Source organism: Neltuma alba, unplaced genomic scaffold (genome assembly GCF_004799145.2).
Source record: "Neltuma alba isolate B1F8T4 unplaced genomic scaffold, ASM479914v2 tig00013361_pilon, whole genome shotgun sequence".
NCBI lineage: Eukaryota > Viridiplantae > Streptophyta > Magnoliopsida > Fabales > Fabaceae > Neltuma > Neltuma alba.
Window position 1 is genome coordinate 1 of NW_021637626.1, and position 18,786 is coordinate 18,786.

General features: G+C 29.8%; 1 protein-coding gene across 1 annotated transcript; it reads left to right on the forward strand.

Annotated features, from left to right (window-relative positions):
* The first annotated feature begins 2,581 nt into the window (after positions 1 to 2,581).
* On the forward strand, positions 2,582 to 4,268 carry LOC114736711 (glucan endo-1,3-beta-glucosidase-like). Its single transcript, XM_028924580.1, has 2 exons — positions 2,582 to 2,691; positions 3,151 to 4,268. Exons 1-2 carry the CDS (start codon positions 2,634 to 2,636, stop codon positions 4,089 to 4,091), a joined length of 999 nt encoding a protein of 332 aa, XP_028780413.1. The 5' UTR covers positions 2,582 to 2,633; the 3' UTR covers positions 4,092 to 4,268.
* The last annotated feature ends 14,518 nt before the right edge of the window (positions 4,269 to 18,786 follow it).

Below are 18,786 nucleotides of genomic sequence, written 5' to 3' on the forward strand. Positions count from 1 at the left end.
TGTGAAAGTTTTTGGTGGGAAAATTTAAATTTTTTTTAAATAATACTACCTCCTGTCCTAATTATAAGAACCAGTTGACTAATTTGAGGAGATTAAAGAAGTAAGTTGAGTTAGTTATTTGTTTTAAATAAGTGTTGTCTTTCCTAAAAAATCCTTACTAATCAAGTACATTGACTAGAACTATCATTATTAGAATGGCTACTTTGAAAAAAAATGTATAAATATTTGAGACAAAGTGGATTGGAGTCTTATATTTATGACCAAAATAAAAGTCAAACAGAGTCTTATATTAAGGACCGGAGGTAGTACTCAATATCTTAAAATATTTTTTAACAACATCCAATATCTTAAAATAATTTTTTGATATACTAAGCATTATAAAGTATTTTTCTACTAACACCTCGACCTGGTATCATGAAATATACTCAACACACAAAAATATTTTTTTAGTAGTACTTAATATTCTATTTTAAGCATCTAAATTATTTTTTCAAAAGCACCTGTATCCCAAAAATAATTTTTGGCAGTACCATGAACTATTTCTTAATAACAGAGTATCCTAAAGATATACTCAACACTCTTAAATATTTTTTTCAGGAGCACCAAGAATCTTAAAATAATTTTTGATATATTAAGTACTCTAAAACACTTTGTAGTATCCTAAAATAATTCTGGGCTCCATTAACACCAAGTGCTGAGTGTATTTTTGAGAAACTGAATGTTATTAAAAAAAAATTTTATGATGCCGAGTAAATCAAAAAATTATTTTAAATTATGGGGTGTTATTGAAAAATACTTTAAAATAATAAATCTTATTTTAAAAAAAAGCATTGAAGCCCATTTTCTACCCAAAACGGCGTAGTTGTGGGGAGGGGAGGGCACCAGGAAAAGGAGGGCAACGGAGAGAAGCCCAACGCAGTTGGTTCATGGTGTCTGAATGGGAAAGGGTAAAAAAATTCTCGTACTGTGTACACATTCTCTCCCAAATTTGTAACTTTTTCCCCAAAAGATCTCCATTGACAGCAAAAGGTACAATACACATAATTAAATAGGATAGTCTAGAAAAGCCAACACATATTACAAATAATCAATTTAACTAATTTTTTTAATAGTTCTGAATTAGTTATCTAGTTTTTATATTAAGAATAAGAAGGAGATAAGCAGTTCTTGTCATAGCGGAAGAGAAAAATAAATTGGTCATTCCTACTGAAACGTATGAGAAACTTCAAGATTTGGAAGGGATAGCTCAATTAGCGAAGAATTTTAGCACCGCCAGCCACTCAAAAGAATTCATACGCTTTACATTGAAGTCGCCTGTAAAGTATATAATATGATCTTGTGCAAGAAATGGAAATTTCCGAGTTCTTCAAAAATTAAAATAGATCTCATGCTGAAAAGACAGAAAAAGACTTTTGTTCTTGTCACGCAAGCGTGTATGAAATGACTTTTTGGATACGTCCAATGTTGTTCCTAAAGTGGTAGAAGTTCTTTATATATATTTCCTCCGGTTTGAAATATAAAATAAATTTTGTTAGAGGACTGGATTTTTTTATAAGATAATATTTATTTTTTGTCTAAGCATTCAATAAGTTTTTTTAATTTTACCCCTAACATATATTCTCTTTCTTCTTTAATTTATTTATTGTATCTTTTACTTAATCTCTTAATTAATAAGGGCATATTTTTTTAAAAAAAATACATGCCTTACATATTTATTGTTAAATTGATTTTAACTAATTTTTTAATAAAAGCAAATTGATAAAATTTATCTTATATTTTGCACTGAATTGAATGGTATTTTATTTTGGGAAACCAGTATTAAAGTTCTTTTTCTTATACCACGGAAAGTAGAAACCAATATTGAGTTTATCATCATGCCCTTGTAATTAAATCACAAACACCTGTCAAAATGCCAATATGAAGAAATCATTAAAAAAGACATAAGGATTTTTTTTCCTTAAAAATAAATGTTTTAGCTGTTGACATTTTTTAGTGTTAAGTCTAAAAAATTTTATTTTATTATTGATAATTTAAAAAGTTCAACTAGTTGATATATTTACTAATTATTTTTACTCTATATATTTCAGTCTTATAGTCTTTTTGTTCGAAATCAATTTTTATTATTTTTTATATTTATTATTCAAAACAGTTAATATATAATTAAAATATATTAATTTAATCACTACGTTTCAACCACTGCTCAACCCCAGTCCCCATGTTTAACTACTATTAAACAATTAATCAAATATAGATATTTTTAATACCGTGCTCCTGGTTTGCAATTGCCGAATAGAAACAACCAACAATTTATTTTAGTTTATATTATGCATGCAACTTGGGAGGAAGAAAACAAAGAAATTCCCCACACATCACTGACTTTGGCCTCTTCCTCCGTCAAGCAGCCTAGCTAGTTGCAGAAGAACAATTAATTCAGAAATGTATAGTTGAGGGAATTCAAAGTGAAATGCCATACATTTTCCCTTTGAGACGTAATTGACGGATGTATAGTTTAATCTTTGCCATTAATTGAAGTGGGACCTGCCAGACCCTATTCGCTATGTATAAATGCTGCCTTGAAGTGCACAAAATATACCATAAATAACTTCGAAGGAATACGAAAGTTAGGCAAAATCATGTCTTCCATAGTACTGCTTCTTCTGATACTATCGTCCATTGCACTGCAATTTACAGGTCCGTTCTCTCTCTCTCTCTCTCTCTCTCTATCTATCTATATACTGATGCATATATTCTAACAAATTCTGTTCAAGTATTCCTAAAATCTATTATTTGGACCTTTATTCTGATGTACCAAAACAACATTTCTTTCTGTCAAGGCACTATAATTAATCATCATTCTGTCCTAAGTTATAGAAAGGTCATTGTTAGACCTGGCTAAATATTTCTCTTACAGAACTATCAAACGTTCAAAAGCGGTTGAGGCATTCATTAAAAGAATATATCACAGATGGGATATTGACGTTCTCATTGATTTTTTTTTTCTTCGCTCATATTCGATACTTCACATATATATGTCGGGAGTATGAAAATTTGAATAGAAAATCTATATTCAAGATTTTTTTTTTTAAAACTCTTATGACCCTTTACAATTTGAGAATTGCCAGTTTAATATGTTCTATATATTATATGCAGCTGTGAAATCCATTGGAGTGTGTTATGGCGTAAAAGGAGATAATCTACCAAGCAGGCAAGAAGTGATAGACTTGTACAAATCCCATGGCATTGGAGGGATGCGCATATACTATCCAGATGAACAAGCCCTTAAAGCCCTAAGACGTTCGAACATTGAAGTGTTGCTTGATGTGGCTAAGGAAAATCTTTCCTCACTATCTGATCCTGCATATGCCAATCGTTGGGTTAAAAATTTTGTAGTAGCCTACTCAGATGTGAACATCAGGTACATTGCTGTGGGAAATGAGATTAGTCCTAGTGACGGAGAAGCAAAGTATATTCTACGTGGAATGCAAAACATTCAGAAGGCAATTTCTGCAGCAAATTTGCAAGGCAAAGTTAAGGTCTCTACAGCAATCAAAATGGATCTACTTGAAAACACTTACCCACCCAGGAATGGCAAGTTTAAGGATCCTGCAACTACATACATAAAGCCCATCATCGATTTCCTTGTCAACAATGGATCACCACTTCTCGCTAATGTGTATCCCTATTTTGCCTACAGTCCGCCAAGTAGCCCCATTCATCTTGACTTTGCTTTGTTCAAACAAGGAACAAATGACCCAGCAGGTTATCAAAACTTGTTTGATGCAATGTTGGATTCTATATATTATGCTCTTGAGAAGATAGGAGCACCAAATTTGCAGGTTGTTGTTTCTGAAAGTGGGTGGCCTTCGGATGGAGGAGCTAAAGGGGCCAACGTCAATAATGCGCGCACTTACTATCAGAATTTGATTAAACACGTCAAGGGAGGGATCCGGACTCCAAAACATAATGGGCCTATTAAGACGTACTTGTTTGCCATGTTTGATGAAAACAAAAAGCCAGATCCACCAACTGAGAGGCATTTTGGTTTGTTCACTCCTGATAAGTCGCCCAAATATGGAATTAGTTTCAATTAATACTGCTTAGAAAAGAAGAACAATAATAATAATACTAATAATTTGTACTCTTTGTTTTCCTTGGAATAAGTGTGCCATGAGCATGCTCATGTTTCTTCTTGATTAATGTATCGAGGTTTCAATGTTTCGAGTTAATTCTAATAAAACATCTTCTTAGTTACAGAAGCTCTAATAAAAGTTGTGTGCAATGTTATTTTTGTATTTCTAGTTAGTTGATCTTTTGCTGCAAATGTTTGTTAGAAAAATGAATTTTGGCTTTGTTTTATATTTACTTTAGTTTCATTTGTGGATTGATAGCTAGTAGCTCAATTTAGAGGAAAGTTTAAGAATTAACTTAAAGGAAATTTATTTGGTCATCCCTCGCGAAATTTGAGGCACCGCTCTAATCAATTGACAAGAAGGAGTATGACGACTTTTCGAGTGCATACCATTTTGCCACATTTTTATACGGTTTAATTAGAAGCCTATATAACTCGACTATCTAGAATTTATCAGAGAATTTTTCACAAAACTTGTACACTTTACTACATCTGCTCCTATGCTAACTAAAAATTAAAGAGATTCATATTTGTATTCTTTCTTTTTTGTTATTTTTAAGTTTTTACTCGTCTTTTAAAATATGATTAAAATTTAAACATTAATTCTCATTTTTTTTATTTTACATTTTAAAAGATAAAAAAATTGATGAGGAAAACGTATAAAAATCAGTTAAAAAGAAACAAAAAGTATTAAAGCCCAATGGTTTTTTCTTTTCTTAACTTAAAATAATAATAAAGTTATTCTATGACTCATACTCCTTTTGGTTTTTATTATATTATAAGAGACCGCTGACTAATTTACATAAACTAATAAAAATAGTCAAAAATATTAAATTTGTCATAAAATTTAAATAATTTTCAACTCATTAACTATGCTAAATTTTAATATCATATTAATTTCGACTCTCTCACCACCTTTATTAAATGTAGATATATATATGAAAAAAATATTTAAATACTCGTTAAAACCACCATAGGATACCATAAAAAGGACTACATTTTTTTTTTCTAAAAAGATCTTATAATAAGAACCAGAAGCAATGCATATCTTGACGATGTTTCTTCAAAAATTCTGTGATTTATAGAGGCCCATGAATCCTAATTGCAGAACAGAATGGATCCGAGAAATCATTTTAGATCTACACGCAAATGGTGAGAAGAAAACAAAGTAAGGCCCCACCTATTATTGACTTTAAGCTGTGACTATTCGTGTCTTTTTCTTAACAACTTGGCACGTTTCCTTTCCGTTGGCCTACTTGCAGATGAACAATGAATTCCTTGGAGCTGTAGTGATATTTAACGGACATAAAAGTATTGGTCATTAAATAATAAAATAAGGTGGATTGAAATCTTATATTTATAGTCAAAATAGACTCTTTTATACAAATTCTTACATTTAGGACTAGAAGGATTACTGTGTATTCGTAAAATATTACCTTTATAAGTCTCATTACCTTTTCAACCTCTTGATAACAGATTATACGGAAGTGAGAAACTGATAGCTAGTGTAATTTGTGACAGAGAATACAGCTAGAACGTTGTATAAACTCGAGCTTTTGTCCTCCACATAGTCCCAAGTTAGTGGTTGGTGTGAATGGCACATCAGCCGACGTATATGTCGACAATGAAGCTTACAGAGATTTCCTGTTCCAAACATTTCAAGTTTCTTCTGTTGATATGGAGAGTTTCGCCATAGTCATGGTCAGTATTCTTCACCACTTTCATCCCCTACAATCTTCATGCATATACATACATATACGTGTGTGAGTGTGTATACATGCACACACACTTTTGAAACACATGCATATACTTGGTGTGAGGGATTATATATATACTACTTTCGGTTTTTAATATAAGAGCTAGTTGACAGTAGATTAAAAAAGTTTGTTAAGTTAGTTATTTATAATAAATAGGTATTTTTTTTTTCCTAGAATACCCTTGCTAATCACGTGTATTAGCTAGAGCTACCATTACTACAGTGACTATCTTGAAAAAAGTGGATAAATATAAGAGATAAAATAAATTGAGGTCTTATGTTTAGGATCAAAATAAAAGTCAAACAAAATCTTATATTAAGAATCGGAGGTAGTATAACATAATAGTGCACAAGACTCTACCAAGTGGTGGGTCTAGAAAGGGATGGATGTACACAGTCTTATTCTTGCAAGCAAGCAAAGAAGCTATTTTTAGGATTTCAACCTGTGACCTTACATTGCAGCAATATTACAGTTGCTCCCAAACTCACCCTTTGATACATATAATTGTTGGTGAATATAAATACTTTAAAATAATTTAGTAATTTTTTAATCTCTACAAATTAGTCAGTTGAGTCTTATATTAAGAACTTGGGATAGTGTATAATTAGTAGAGAATACAATGGATGTGTTTGATTGCAGACAAGCTTGTCGAATGGGATTCCAGTGGTAGTGATAAGAGGGATATCAGATATGGCGGGAAAGAGCGGAGAAGAAGCCATTGGCACATTTGGAGCTCTTGCTGCTACCAATGCAGTCACAGTTTTGCTTTGCCTTCGCAACATTCTGCCTTCCTCACTTCTTTCATCACTTTAATCGTATTGTTTTCTTTCTTTTTTATCCGCAAATACAATAAATAAATTTTATCCCATCATTTTATTTTTTAAAAAAATTATTTATTTTAATTTGTGACAACCTACATATGCCATCATCCACAATCGTTGTAATTAATAGATTATGAGCATAATGAATATTATTTATAATTGAAAAAACTATAAGTACTCAATATAAAATTCTTTTTACAAAAGCCTGATTAAAAATTATATGAAACTGTAAGGACTAACAAGTTTGTTTTTTCTTAAATTTTCAAAGATCAATTGCATTTTATCATACAGTCAATGATAAACTGCAAAATATAAGTGTGGAGTGCCGTATTTGCATCAAGTTTTCCAATATTATATATCAAATGTTTTTTTCCATATAAGCGAAAAGCCAGTATGAAATTTTTAAAGGTATATGATGCAATAATTCGACACTTATCCTCTGTAATTTACTATTGAGTTATGTAATAACTTACAACTGTTTTTGAATTTGGTAAGAACATTTTATAAAAAAAAAGGAATAATTATATAATTTCATAGGATTGATATTAATGATCAAAATAAACTTTAATTGATCCATGTGACCATATGTGATGAAGATGTCAGATATTATTGCATGTGTCACTTGAATCACGAGGGCGGTTGCCTCTGTCATTTATGCTGAATATTGTTAATTATAATATATTTTCTCTGTCAGTGTAGGTCCAAACTTTTAGCTTTTCTTTTATCCTTCATGAGAGACTTGTTTCCCTCACCGAGTCATAGAGAAGTAAAACCTTTGAAACAGTAACGAATACAATAATCATCTTTCATAATAACCTCTTTTTTAAGGAAATATCTATGAAAATAATTTAGAAAAAATTGATAAATATGATAAATAAGTCTTATATTTAGGATCAAAATTAATTCAATAATTAGGACTGGAAGAGTAATTATCTTGAATTGTGATTATTGTAAGGATCCATGCTTGTCGAAACAACTAACATTAGAATTTAAAAGTTAATTTTATTCAGACTGTAGGTTTGTGAGCAAGTGGGGAGATACGATACATCAAATCTCAAGAAAAGCTCAAATATGTGGAAAAATGTGCAACATGTGGTCAATAATTGAATCCCAACAATCACGTAATAATACCAAACAGATTAGTAAAGAATAATAAAAGTAAAATAATATTATAGATGGAGATAAATTAATTAAAGAGTAGGGACCGGAATTATAAAAGAACGCCAAACTAGTTGGGGAAGGAAGCCATGCTGCTTCGGGTGAGCTCAATAATTGAACGGCCATGGCTACCCCGGCGAGGACACTCGCAAGGCAGTGTTTGGCTGTGCTTTTCTTGTCCGCCATTCTTGTCCCTTCAACTTGTGCATTTATGGGACTGTTGCTGACTGGAGTCCAATATCTTATCCATTTCAAGCTAATTCTTACACGTTTATACTCAAAATCCGGGATGTTATAAGTCCCTCCCAAAGAACAATGACAGTGTCATATAAAATACTATTTTGAGTCCTAAATACTACATCTGTTCTTAATATAAGAATTAGTTTGACATTTAATTTGATTCTAAATATAAGATTTCAATTCACGTTGCTTTTCATAGTTATTTATTTTTCTAAGATAGTTCTTGTAGTAATTGCATATATAGATGTTTTATCAAATGGCGGTGCTAGCTAATAAACATAATTAGCAAAGATATTTTAAGAAAGATAATACTCCTCCGATCCTAAATATAAGACCTTTATATTAGGGTCTTATATTTAGGACCGGAGGAGTATTTATTTATTATAAATAATTAACTTAACTAGTTTTCTTAATCTACTCAAATTAGTCAACTAGCTTTTATATTAAAAACCGGAAGTAGTATAAACTAGTTGAAGATTTGATTTGTCATTAAATATAAGACCTTAACTCACTTTGTCTCCCATATTTATTCATTTTTCAAAATAGTTCCTATGATAATCACACATATTAAAGGGTTTTCATTGGCTATTTTAGGGAAGATAACCCTCATTTATTACAAATAACTAACTTAACTAATTTTTTTTAATATTCGCCAATTAGTTGTTTAACTCTTATATTAAGGACTATGGGTAATACATATCCAATTACAAGTACATAGCCGAATCCAAAGCAAAATTCCATACAACATCATATATAGTAAATAGCAATCCATGTAATAAGGACACTGATGTCACTCGTCACTAGAAAATGCGATAGAGCAATGCCAATCTAGGTATTGAATCTCTTGAGCTCTTGAGGAGCTTAATTATTTATTTAGGATATTAGTTAAAAATGACAAGCACAAGTCAACTAGGAGGATGCATGTGATTATACTATCCAAGCCAAACTATCAAACTTTTCTAGTTGTTTATTTGATTTTTCTTTACGAATTTTAAGTATAAATGAGTGTAAAATAATGAAATAAATCAAACAATATGCAATGGCTCACTCTGCTTCATCTGAGTACTATTCAGACTATAGTGCAACCAATTTACTGCACCAAACTACCTGTAATACTACAACAAATCAATAGCACCACATGCTCAATTCCCCGGCTTGCTTAGACAAAGTGATGCATTCGGATTCATATCCCAGCAAAATAAAATAATGTGTTGCTCTGTTCCAGTAAACTCAATCATATAAATAAATTCCAACAAAAATAAAATGAACAATGGAATCTACAAAAACAATAAAGGCTCAGCCACAATTCTAATACAATCACAAGTCTGAATCAAATGTTCATCAACCGTTTCATATATGAAATCACAAATCTGCCTTTAGAGTCACAACTAATCATCTATATATAACCTGGACAAATAATTGTGAAACATATATCAAGGAATAGAAGATAAACTAAAGGATTCCTTTTCATAGCAGAGGCTCGAGCTTCAGTCTAAACTCTGAAGAGAGCTGGAAGATTTAGCTGGTCATGGTTTTCAGTACAGTTCACCAAGCTACATCCAAGAACCAAGCCATCAACACAACTATGAGAGAAGAGAAATCAAGAAGAAAATGTGATAGATGAATTAGGATGCTGAGGGATGTTGCGAGATGGAGAGAGATTGGGTGAGACAGAGAGATCAAGATGAAATTCGAGAGAGTAACAGTACAGTGCAGTGGGTGAGATTGAGGGGAAAATCTGAGCTTGACTCTTGACTGTGTAGTCCCTGTTAGTTCGACTGAAAGCCAGCCAGCAAAATGGTGATGATGATGTTAGTTGGAGTTTGGTCCTTTTTTTTTTTGTATAGGTATCTTCTTATTAAAGACAGTCTTATTTGAAACATTATAGGATATTAAATATGGACATCTTTTTCAATAGCGATTTAAATCTTGATTTGCCGCGTTATAAGAGATCATTCCCTTCCGCTAGACTCAGTCCCATTAATAAGTCTGGTAGGTGTTGATGAGTCCGAATATCATCTCTTGGCTGATCCTCAAATGGGATTTTTTTCCCCCTAAAGTATAAGCATTTTTCTATTAGAGGCAATTTTATTTAAGGTATTATCAAGTACTAAATGTGGGCATCCATCATAACAGGGATTCGAACCTTAATTCGTCATGTTGTGAGAAACTAGCCCATCCCGCTAAACCCAACCTTGTTAGTCTCAAATGGGATTTTAGTTTCTCTCCAATTCCCTTCACCCTTATTTTCATCATTAAAGTTCAAATGCTGCAAATTTCATATTTCATAAACTAATTTTATAAATTTTTTATTACTGTTTAAAATTACCATGGCTAAATTTAGTTTAATTTTATTTATTTGTTTTATGAACATGTAACATTTTTTAAATAATTTTATAAAATATAAAATATGGACTATTCATATTTTAATCTAATGGTTAGCATGAAAAGCGGAGAGAATCCAGCCTGCTCATGTGCGTTTTGGGTCTCTCCCCTCTTTAGTCCTTTTTAGACGAAGTTTCCTTTAAATGTTCTTCTAAATTTTCACAACAAGCATTAAAAGATTTATAATGCAATACCTCTCATATTTAATATAAGAATTAGCTGAAAATTAAATTTGGTTCTAAATATAAAATCTTAGCACTACAAAAAAAAAACAGGGGATTAATGACGAAATTTAGTAATGAAATTTTATTCTGTCACAAATTCCATCACTAAAATTAGTAACAGAATTTAGTGACAGAAAATTTCTATCATTAAATTAGTAACAAATTAGAATTTTATCATAAATCTATTGTTAATTCTATTTTAAATGATTAGTGACGAAAAAATTCTGATATTAATTTTCGTCACTAACTATCATCACAGAACATTTTGTAACAGAAGTAGTGACGGAATTGTCCTGTCACTAATTTCTATTACAATTCCATAATTAATCTGTCACAATGACAAACCTAGCCATTGTAGCAAGTGAGTTTGAGTATGACGGCCTCAATGAAGTCTTTAAATTATATATGCGCGCGCGTGCATGTGATTGTATATAGACACACGCACTGACACACATACATTGGAAAATCTAAGATAAACCAAAACTTAAATGCCTCAAAAAATTGATGACGGCATAGTATTTCTTATTATCAAGTCCACTAATATTTCCAAGTCTTCCGGTCTTCTCAATAGAAAGTCGTGCCATGAATAAGAAAATACCACAGATATTATATATTTAAATCCTTTTGAAGTTAGCAGGTGTTAGGGAAAAACTGGAGACTATTATTTGTAAAAATATTGAAGGCTAATAATAGCTCAGTGATTTTATTTTATTTTTAAAATGTTTTCAAACAAAACAAATCCTGTATGAGCTCCATGAATGGTATGGAGCTTAAAAAATAATCATCACTATTTTATTACTTATAAATAAAATAACTTATGACAAATTTTATATTGTATATTGTTATTGATTATAAAAGGAATATAAGGAGTATACAAATACGCACTCACGTAGTGAAGTCAAAGTGAATTAATTTTATTTATTTTTGTTTTAGTCCAGAAGTGAATAAATTAATTCAGATAATCGAAATTTGAATAAATATTTTGCTCTGAAGTTTGGTTTTCTTGGATAAGAAATTGGACAAAATTTTAGTATGACCCGAAAATAATAAACCTTTTCTTATAAAATTTAACATAACCCAAAAAAATCATAATAATTCCGTTCGGACGCCAACTTTTCCATTTTATTATTTTTTAGCTTTTTTTTTTGCCATAATTCTATTTAGCTTATTTATTGCTTGATGATTACTCATTTCCTTTTATTACTTATAAATAAAATAACTTTTCCAACTTTTATTCAATTCATGCTATAACAACATGACATGTCGTGTTATAGAAAAACTGTACACAATCATATAAATCTTGAAACAATCGTTTTGGGGATGTTTTTAATTTCGAATTAGAGTGTTTACAAATAATTCACACATAAATCAAATTTTTTATTTTAGCTATAAAATGAGCAAATTAATGTATTCTCTATATTTTGATTTCAGCTATATATTTATATATAATATCTTGAAATAAAAATTCATTTTTGCATCACAAAGTCTTTTTCAAGTAGAAAGTTTTTGAAGCCAAGACGCGGATAGAAAATTTACAAATCTTTGAGTGTGGCCTCAAATTTAAGTTTACATCTACTTAAAAAAAAAAAAAACTTGCATATAACTTTTCAAAACATCAAAGATTTTAAAAAATACAATAGATAGGAGACAATTAGATTATAAGGTCAACCAACGGGGTTATATCCAACAGAAGATGCTAGTTTTTCATAATATAATAAAGGGAAAACCATATTGAAGGTACCTATACTTTCTCTCAATTTTTAATTTGGTACCTATGTGTTTTTTTCTCTTTAATTAAACATTTAATTTTATCTTTTTAACAACATTAGCTCTTATAACTTTGTTCTATTGATATTTTTAGTCTCTACATAAGGATTAATGATGTTAACAGAGGAAAAATAAAGATTTAGTTAAGAACAAAAAACACATAGGTACCAAATTGAAAATTGAAAAAAAGTATAGGTACCTCCAATATGGTTTTTCCTATAATAAATTAATGTTCAAATCTCTACTAGAAGAAGGTCCACATTTAATGCTTTACAGTACTTCAAATAGAATTATCTCTAATAAAAAGATACTTATCTGTACAAAACAAAAGATTGTAGGGTCAGATTAATAAATTTAAAATGTTCACATAATGACAAATAGTAAAATTAAGTATTTTGGAATCTTTAATGAAATGTTCTTGACGGCATTAAAAGTCCGACTGTATAGTGTTTCTTTTGAAAATAGAGGTGATCTTTAATAAATTAGAGAAAGGATGTCATTGTATTTTACTTTTATTTAATTTTTTTCCCGGTAAAAAAGGTGATTGAAAAATTAAAGAAAAATAGAATGTATGTAACATATTGAAGAGATTGTCCACATAACGCTTTTAAAAGTCTTCGCTTCAAATTATACACAGTTTCAGTCCTTTACTCATTAATAATTTCACCAGAGGTTTCATTCTTATCATCTCTTTCAATTTTCTTTGGTAAAAGATTTTTTTATCATCTCTTATCATCTATCATATATTCAAATCCTTCTAAAGTTAGTGGGTGTTAGAGAAAAACTGAAGACAATTATATATAAAAATATTGAAGGCCAATAGCTCGGTGATTTTTTTTTATTTTAAAAATGTTTGCAAACAAAACAAATCCTATATGGGCTCCTTGAGTGGCAACTTATAATAGAATAATCAATACTATTTTATGACTTAAAATAAAATAAATTATTATAAAATTTATTTTTAATTAAGGAGTACACTTACTCAGATATTGAGTCAGAGTGAATTAATTTTATTCATTTTTGTTTTGGTCCAGAAATGAATAAATTAATTGATATAATTGAAATTTGAATAAACATTCGCGCTCTGAAGTTTGACTTTTATGTATAAAAATTTGCACAAAATTTTAGTATGACCCGAAATAATAAGTCTTATGTACAATTTCTTCTAGAATTTAATATAACCAGAAAAAGAAAAAAAAATTGCGTGTGAACTCCATAAAATTACATATGGCCTCTTCGAACTCCAACTTTTCTCTTTTATTTTTAGCTTATTTATTGCTTGCGAATTTCTCCTTTAATTTCCTTTCCTATTCACATTCCTTCCAAATAAACTTGAGTTGATGTGTTTCTGGGTGTGTGTATAACAAAATTAAATACATTACCTTTAAAATATACTATGCATTCAGGGTTTTATAGGTTCAAAGGAAAATTGATCTTATATACAAAATATTTAGCTGACCTTTAAATTTAATCATTTATGGTTTCTTCAACTCTCTTTAATTCTAATGCATTAATGTAGGTTGGCAAAAAAATAAAAATTTATCGTAGAAAGTTGGCATTCATTCATTATCTTCACTCCAAATTTAACATACCACAAAATCATGCCACTCAAATTCAGATTATATTAGATGTTGAACTAACAAAACAAATGAAAATTTTAATATTAATACATTCATTTTCATATCATTTTCTATTCGTATTCTCTTTTTCCATTTTCACAACCACATTGTTTGAATGTTTCAAAAGATAAAAGTTGCTTAAGTAACAAATTAATGATTTTTTTTTCATTCAATTAGAGGATTTATGTGAATACGACTTTTAGCTTTCAAAATAAGAAAAATATTGTATGAATTATTATTTAAACCTTTTATATTCAGCTCATATTATGATTTATAACAACATCAATGATATGTGGTGTTACAGAGAAACTGCAAACAATCATATATAAATCTTGAAACAAAAGTCTTAGATGTTTTTGTAACTTCTTTAATTTTTTCAAGTTAGTCAACTAGATTTTATTAATGCCCAACCCAGAAAGCTTATAAAGTCTTCGTTCCAAATTATATTCAATTTCAGTCTCTGCTCATTAATGAAACCCACCAAGGAGCAACTTCCGTTGTTATCATCCCTTTGCATTTCTTTTGGTGGAAGAGATTTTGCCAATTTTTCCGAACATCATTTTCTACCAAATTGCATTAACTAGTCCAAACACAAAGATTTAAATGTCTAAAAAATTTATAACCATATTTTTTTTTATGGTCAAGTCTTCTAATACTTCTAAGTCATCCCTTCTTTTAGAGGAAAAATTGGAATATTAATGCATTATTCATTGTCATATCATTTTCCATGACACAAAGATTTAAATGTCTAAACAATCTATAACCATTTTTTTTTTTTATAGTCAAGTCTTCTAATACTTCCAAGTCTTCCCTTCTTTTAGAGGAAAAATTGGAATATTAATGCATTCATTGTTATATCATTTTCCATTGCACAAACATTTAAATGTCTAAAAAATCTATAACCATATATTTTTTTCTATGGTCAAGTCTTCCATCTTTTAGTATAACCATATATTTTTTTCTATGGTTAAGTCTTCTAATACTTCCAAGTCTTCTATCTTTTAGAGGAAAAACTAGAATATTAATGCATTTATTTTCATATCATTTTCCATTCTTATCTTCTTTTCCAATTTCTACAACCAATTCAATTGTAAAGATCAGAATAAATCAAACGATTTTTTTTTCATTCAATTAGATGTTTTCTGGGAATGCAATTTTAAAATTAAGAAAAATATCCTATAAATTATCATTTAGACCTTCTATGTTCAGTTCATACTATAACAACATCAATTATATATCATACGTTGATCTATGAAGCAAGCAATAATTTAAATGCCTTGAAAAATTGATAACCACACATGATATTTCTTATTGTCAAGTCTACTACTAATATTTCCAAATCTTCCTGCAGTCTTTTCAATAGAAATCGTGTCATGAATCCAATTTCTCCACATCATGTTACCTGCCTTACATTTCTGAGCAGAATAGCTGTTTTCAAGTAGTGTTCGATCGACGTATTAATCAATATTTGATTGGTTGGTTTGAGGTTATCGACAAAAAAGATTTCTCTAAGTCACTTTGTTTCTTTTTGTCCAATTTTTTTCTCATTCTTATCTTTTTCAATTTCCAAAACCAAGTTGAATTACTGGATATTTTTCACTACATCTTTTCTTTTAACATTGTGAATAAGAAAATGCCACAGGTATAAGCTGTTATGTGCTTAGATCCTTTTAAATTTGGTACGTGCTAGGGAAGACACGAGGCTATTACTATAAAAATACTACTTCCGATTTTTAATATAATACCTTGTTTGACTTTTATTTTGATCCTAAATATAAGACCATAATCTACTTTGTCTCTCATATTTATGCATTTTTTTCAAGGTAGTCCCTCTGATAATAGTAGTTCTAGTCAATACACTTGATTAGCAAGGATATTTTAAGAAAGATAATACTTATTTATTACAAATAACTAACTTAATTTCTTTCTTTAATTTTCTCAAATTAGTCAACTAGCTCTTATAATTAGGAGTGAAGTAATATTGAACGCCAAGAGCTCAGCGATTTTTTATTTTAAAAATGTTTTCCCCAACAAACCAAATCCTATGCTATGACTTATAAATAAAATAACTTATTATAATTTATTTTATATCATTGTTAATCATTGAAGGAGTATACACAGACACACTCACTCACGCAGTCAAAGTAAATTAATTTCATTTATTTTTCTTAGCCCAGAAATGAATAACTTAATTCTGATAATTGAAATTGGAATAGATATTTGTTGCTCTGAAGTTTGACTTTTACGCACAAGACGTCGGACAAAATTTTAGTATGAACCTAGAATTGTAAACCCCATATGCGATTTCTTATCAAATTTAATATAAACTAAAAAATCATAAAAATTGCGCGTGAAATTCAATAAAACTACATATGGCTCTTTGAGCTCCAAATTTTCTTTTTCCTTTTTAGCTTACTTATTGCTAATTATTTCTCCTTTCCTTTCCTATTCACGTGCCTTCCAAATACACGTGAGTGGATATGTATAAATATATATATAATTAAATACCTTACCTTTAAAATTTACTATACATTCTGGCTTTTATAGGTCCAAAGGAAAATTGATCTTATATACAAAATATTTAGGGAAAATCCCAGAAAAAGCCCCTGGAATATACCAAATCCCAGATTGGGTCCTTAAATTTCGAAAATGACAGAATGGGTCATTGATCCAATCTGTCATTTGTGAAATTCAGGCGAATTGACATTTTTGCCCCTGAGCAAAAGTGAGTAATTATTCTCTAAACAAATCTAGGTAATGCTTACACAGTTCTAGTGATTACAAGATTCGTTGTAGTTAATAATAAGGTACCTGACAATAATAAGATACCTGACTATGAAAAAATGAGTAGTTATTCTCTACACAAATCTAGGTAATGCTTACATTGTTCTAGTGATTACAGAATTAGTTATAGTTAATAACAAGACACCTGACTATGAAAAAGTGAGTAGTTATTCGCTACACGAATCTAGATAACACCTAAACTCTTATAGTGATTCCTTGAATCATTGTAGTGAATGAATAAATGAGGACAAAATTGTCAATTCGCCTGAATTTCACAAATGACAGATTGGGTCAATGACCCATTGTCATTTTCGAAATTTAAGGACCCAATCTGGCATTTCCCATATTCCGATGACCTTTTTTGGGATTTTTCCAAATATTTAACTGACGTACAAATAATGTAGATTGGCCAAAAAAAAATATTGTAGAAAGCATTCATTCATTGTCTTTAGTCCAAACACACCACAAAATTATATACCTCTCAAATTCAAATTATATTGTATGTTCAAATAAAAAAAAACAAATGAAATTTTAAAAATGAAACTGTCATCATCACTGCAAGAAAACAAAGGATTAGTGATGGAATTTAGAGACAAAATTTTTTTCCATCACTAATCCCTCACAAATTCCATCACTAAAATTAGTGACGGAAAATTTGTCACTAAATTAGTAAAGGAATAAAATTTTGTTACTAAATTAGAGGCGGATTAGTGCGAAATTTTTTTCTGTTACTAAATTCTGTTACAAGTCCATCACTATTTCTGTCACTAATTTCCATCACTAACTCTCATTTTGTGACAGAAATTAGTGATGGAATTTTTCTATCACTAATTTTCGTCGCAATTCCAGCACTAATCCATAAAAAAATATAATATAAGTATATAATAATTATTTTTTAAACTTATTATTTAAATGTAAATAAAAATACAATATATGATAGTTTTTAGATAATATATTATATAAGAACTTAAAAATACAAATATTATAAAAGAAAATAAAAATAAAAGTATATAATATACTTATTATTTTGCTAAATATTAGAATTAGAAATATAAATTATTAGAAATTTTTTACTAAAATATAAAAATTAAATTCAAATAAATAATAATATATTAAATTATGTATATAATATTTATTATATATATTTGTAGTTGTTATTAGAAATATTATATATTTATTTATTTTTGCATAAAAATTTTGCAAGTGTTTCTCAGCTCAACTGGCAAAGGTTTCAGCACGTGCGCACCAGGTCTTAGGTTTCAACTAACACTTCTTCACAAGTTGGCTCAATTTGTGACATGACGATGATGTGGACAAGGCGATGACATGGTGGCTCATAACGATGGACACGTGATGATGACGTGGATGCTAGGATGATGTGTCTGCGTGGGAGAGAGGAGGAGTTGAGGTGGTTTCCAGTGATGACATGGTAGATCACAATGATGGACACGTGGTGATAACGTAGAAGAAGAGATGTGGCAACATGAGAGAGAGGAGTTGGTGAGGTGGCAGCTGTTGATGATGTGGTGGGTCATAGTGACGGACATGTGGCGATGATGTGGATGAGGGGATGACATGACGACATGGGAGAGAAAGGAGAATGTGAGGTGGCAACTGGTGATGAGGTGGCAGTCACAAGTATGACACATGCTGGCGATCAATGGTTGCCACCGAAGCATGTACGAAATGACTTTTTGGATACGTCCAATGTTGTTCTAAAAGTGGTAGAAGTTGTTTATATACATATATATTTCCTTCGGTTTGAAATATAAGATAAATTTTGTTAGAGTGACTTTTTTTTATAAGATAACATTCACTTTTTGTCTGAGTGGTTAATGAGTTTTTTTTTTAAAATTTTATCCCTAACATATATTCTCTTTCTTTTTTATTTCATTTATTACA

Bases quoted from the DNA above. Each gene is read 5' to 3' on its own strand.
- LOC114736711 (XM_028924580.1), top strand. From the start codon at position 2,634: ATGTCTTCCATAGTACTGCTTCTTCTGATACTATCGTCCATTGCACTG. The intron at 2,692-3,150 runs GTCCGTTCTCTC...TATTATATGCAG, and splicing joins CATTGCACTGCAATTTACAG to CTGTGAAATCCATTGGAGTG.